The sequence below is a fragment of the Elephantulus edwardii genome, unplaced genomic scaffold (assembly GCF_000299155.1).
Source record: "Elephantulus edwardii isolate Elephantulus edwardi_28Jun2011 unplaced genomic scaffold, EleEdw1.0 scaffold00047, whole genome shotgun sequence".
In the NCBI taxonomy this organism is placed as follows: Eukaryota; Metazoa; Chordata; class Mammalia; order Macroscelidea; family Macroscelididae; genus Elephantulus; species Elephantulus edwardii.
Genome location: NW_006399797.1, coordinates 17191231 through 17195146, shown reverse-complemented (window position 1 = coordinate 17195146; position 3916 = coordinate 17191231). Strand labels below are relative to the sequence as shown.

Below are 3916 nucleotides of genomic sequence, written 5' to 3'. Positions count from 1 at the left end.
CAAAATCTCTGTAAATGTTTATGAAAATTAATAAAATATAATTATAGGAAAAAAAAAAGATTATGAATCCAGGCTCACTCAGAACCTGGAGTCATTGATAACGATGTCTTTCCTCGCTAGGTGCCCTTAGAAAACCAGCCATAGAGCTACCCTACAAGCATTTTTCTTTGGATTTGTCTATAAATAAGCAGACTGAAGTCACTGGAGCCATGTTTTATTGGCATTTACTAATAACCATTTAATGAGTCCTTTGTCCACCAAGTAATAAATAGTTTCTCTTAAGGAGTGATACAATCAGAGACATTTCACCATGTAGTTTGGCTTTCAGGGGGAAAAAAATCATCATTATGGCTTTTAAAGCCCAGAGTTTTACAACAGATGCTGATAATGGTTGCATTGTTGTTATTATTAAATGCCATCGAGTCTTAGATGACTCAGCAAACCTATGAATGAAAGTCCTCAACACTTCTATAATTTTCATCCTTTCTCCAAGTTCATAGGGTTTCTGGAGGCAAACTATTTTGGAAGTAGATGCCAATCCTGCTTCCAAGCTTTTTTTAATTGGGGAACTCCACCAAACACTGTCCACCATGGGTAACCATTATTGCATTTGACACATTAGTGTCACTGTGTTCAGCATCACAGCAACCACAAGTTACCTCCGTGCAGCAAATGGACAGACCAGTGCTAGCATAGTTTAATTGATATCACTGAACTGTGCATGCATTAAAATATTGAATTAGCAAATGCTGCTTTATATAGACAGATGTGTTATCTAGTACCTGAAGTCTGTGAAACAGGACAGTAAATGATTTGGAATTGAGTACTATATTGAAACATTAGAGTAATCACTGCTGTTAGGGCTGCTAGTGGAAGCCAGGGAGCTGACAGCAATAGCGGTAGCATGAGAAGAGCATGATGACACCCGTAAGCAAGGAGCAGAGTGCACCATGACCTGTCTGCTGTCCCAAGGACCCCAGAAGAAGGAATAGCCCAGGCCTCAACACTGCCACCTGCCAACATGAGGGTCCATGCCCACAGCCATGGCCTCTGCCCACTCTGCATGGATCCCACTGCGTGGTCCAGTGATGCAAGAGTATGAACTGGGAGTCGTTAAATCCATTAGTGGGAAATAATAACAGAATGATAAAAAACAAAAGAAACAAGCACAATGAGAGTTGCTTCTCTTTGGAGGGAAAAAAAACAACCCCAAACCACCCAAAACCTTATGGAACCACAGATGCGCAGGCTTTAGGATGCTGTCCAAACAGATGTTAGTTATGTCACACATAATTAACATATTATGTACAACATAATTAGCATATTATGTATAATGAAATTAACCTATATATACCATTATTAGCATAATAGATAATGCATACCTGTGAGTGTGTCTCTGTGTACAAACCATGACTTGCCTACCAAAGTGCATCATCAAGTGACTGCCAAGATTACCTTAGTCAAACTATTGAGAAGTATGGCCCAGCAAGTTTACATATAACATTAGCCATCACAGCCACTATTTCTCTTGCTTCACATCTCAGAATTTGTTACTGCCAAATGTATGATGTTAATGTGTAAAATAGCCAGATAGTAATTTTTTCACTATTGTTGAAAATGTAAAATAATGAGATAGATGTGGAAGGGGTAGCATCTAGCCCTGAGTATCCAGTTTGAGAAGAAAATTATAAACCAGGCACCAGTTATGAGTGCCCCAGAAACAAACTGACTCATAGCTGACCCTCCAGTAGGTTTTCAGAGGAAACTTGTATGGGAGGAGACTGCTTCTCATCTTCCTTCCCCTAATGAGAAATAGGTTCACACACAACTCTGGTGGCCTAGTGGCAAGAAACTGCACTGTAATCCTGAAGACACGTGGTTCAAATCCACTAATTGATGAACAATCTCCTCCCAATTTACTGCCCCTGAAAACCCACTGAAGGGTCAGCTGTGGGTTGATACCTACTCAAACGTACACAACAGTAACAACATATACAATAACATATACGTATATTTGTATAGCATATGCAATAAACACTCAGGAAAGTTCAAGAAAGGATAGAGGATAGAACAAAAGGCTTACCCACCCGCACTGGAGGCTTCTACTACAGTACCGATGATCTATCCTTTGCTGGATTTCCATGATCTGAATGGAACTGATGGTTGTATCAATCCCTGAATTGAGAAGAAAAAGAGATGGAGAAATAAACTTGTCTGAAGAGGGAAAGACCGTTGTGTTTCATGGGTTCCCAAACTTCAGAATGTGAATTAGAGTTTCCTAGACAAACAGATTTTATCTTGCATTCAATATGGACTAAGGAAGAATTGAAGTAAGAGAAGCATTTTTGTTTCAGGATTTTTCAATCAAATGAATAAAAATCCCAGACCCAATAAAAACCACATAACATCCTGAAGACTTCTGATCTAAGAAAATCCTACTAAGTTGAAATGTGTTTAGAATGAAGAGCACAAAAAAAATAAAGCAATCCAGACATAGAAAGCTTTTAAACATCAGAAAATAGAAAACCAACTAGAAATACAGAACTGACTCACAGCTGAGCCTCAGTGAGTTTCAGAGGTAAAACACACAGGAGGAAATTGCCCATCTGCCTCCTAAGAAGCAGCGGTGGATTTGAGCTTCCTGCCTTTGGGTTGGCAACATTTAAAAAAGCCCCTCTCTTCTGACTAGGCCACCAGAGAAGAAGCAGGTTGTCATTGTTATATAACTCAGGTCAGATGAACAAGAGATCAGAAGAGTGCCCTATACTGCACCTCGCTCCCAATTTTAATGTACTGAAGCCCATTGTTACAGTCACTGATCCTCAATATTGATTTGGCTGGAGTCAGTTACAAAATGTAATCTGATTGATGTGTATGCATGCAGGTTTGTGTTTGTAAGTCACCTTTGCCACCATCCCTGGCTCCAATCATGATTTTATACTTTATTGTTAAATCTGGCTATTCACACATGAATCACTACAATATAAACTTACAGTCACTCGTCCAGTCGGGACTGGTCAAAGCATTTCTCGCCAGGAATATTTTCTTTCTATCTTCTGAAAAAGAAAAATAAGTCTGTCAGGTTAAAAACTTATTAAGGATGAGAAGAAACCCAATTTGTTTTTGAGTGAAATGTTTTCCCATCTTTTCATTCTCCCATCTTTCAAGTCATTCAATCCCTTTCCTCTCCTTACTAACCTATTCTCACCATTATCCAAGAAGCCATTCAGATTATATTAATGTAGCTCACAGCTTCCTCCTTCCTAATGTTACACCATAGATTATTGAAACCATATATGTAGTCAACAATGATATATCTGTCACATTAACTCATTACTTTTCATGCATTTCCCCTTTTCTTGACAAGTTCAGAATGTTGCTGTTGTTATTGTTAAGGGCTTCAAGTTGACTTCAAGTTAACTCGTACCAACTCTATAAGTAAGAGATCTAAACCTTGTGCCATCCTCCTGATTTCCAGTATACTAGTGCACACTGTTACAATCACTCTGTCCATCACCTTGTTCAGAGTCTCACTTTCTTTTGTTGATTCTCCATCTTTTTCAGCAAAATGCCTTTTTCCAAGTGCTGGCCCCTTTTGACAACATGCCCCAACATGCAAGATGAAGCTTCACCATCTTTGTCTCTAAGGAGCACCATGGTTGCACTTCCTCCAAGAAAGACTTTTTTAAAGGGAGTTCTGGTGGCTTAGTGTCAAGAACCTGTGCTGCAATCCTGAAGGTGTGCAATTTGAACCCACCGGGTGCTCTTCTGGAGAAGTAGGTAAATCTCTTCCTGTGCCAGTTGTATCCGATTCGACGGCACTCAACTGTTGTTGTTGTTGTTGTTGTTATGTGCCGTCGAGTCGCCTGCGACTCATAGCGACCCTATGTACAACAGCCCTAAACTCCGCTCTGTC

The 3916-nt window shown here is 39.7% G+C and overlaps 1 protein-coding gene across 1 annotated transcript in view; it reads right to left on the bottom strand.

The window, feature by feature from the left end:
• MYRFL (myelin regulatory factor-like) overlaps positions 1-3916 on the bottom strand; it is a gene marked incomplete at its 5' end in the record, with an annotated part of 174930 nt that overhangs the window by 9945 nt on the left and 161069 nt on the right. Inside the window, 2 exons of the mRNA XM_006886110.1 lie at positions 2088-2175; positions 2994-3056. Of these exons, the coding sequence (XP_006886172.1) occupies positions 2088-2175; positions 2994-3056 (151 nt within the window). The remainder of the gene's footprint in view (positions 1-2087; positions 2176-2993; positions 3057-3916) is intronic.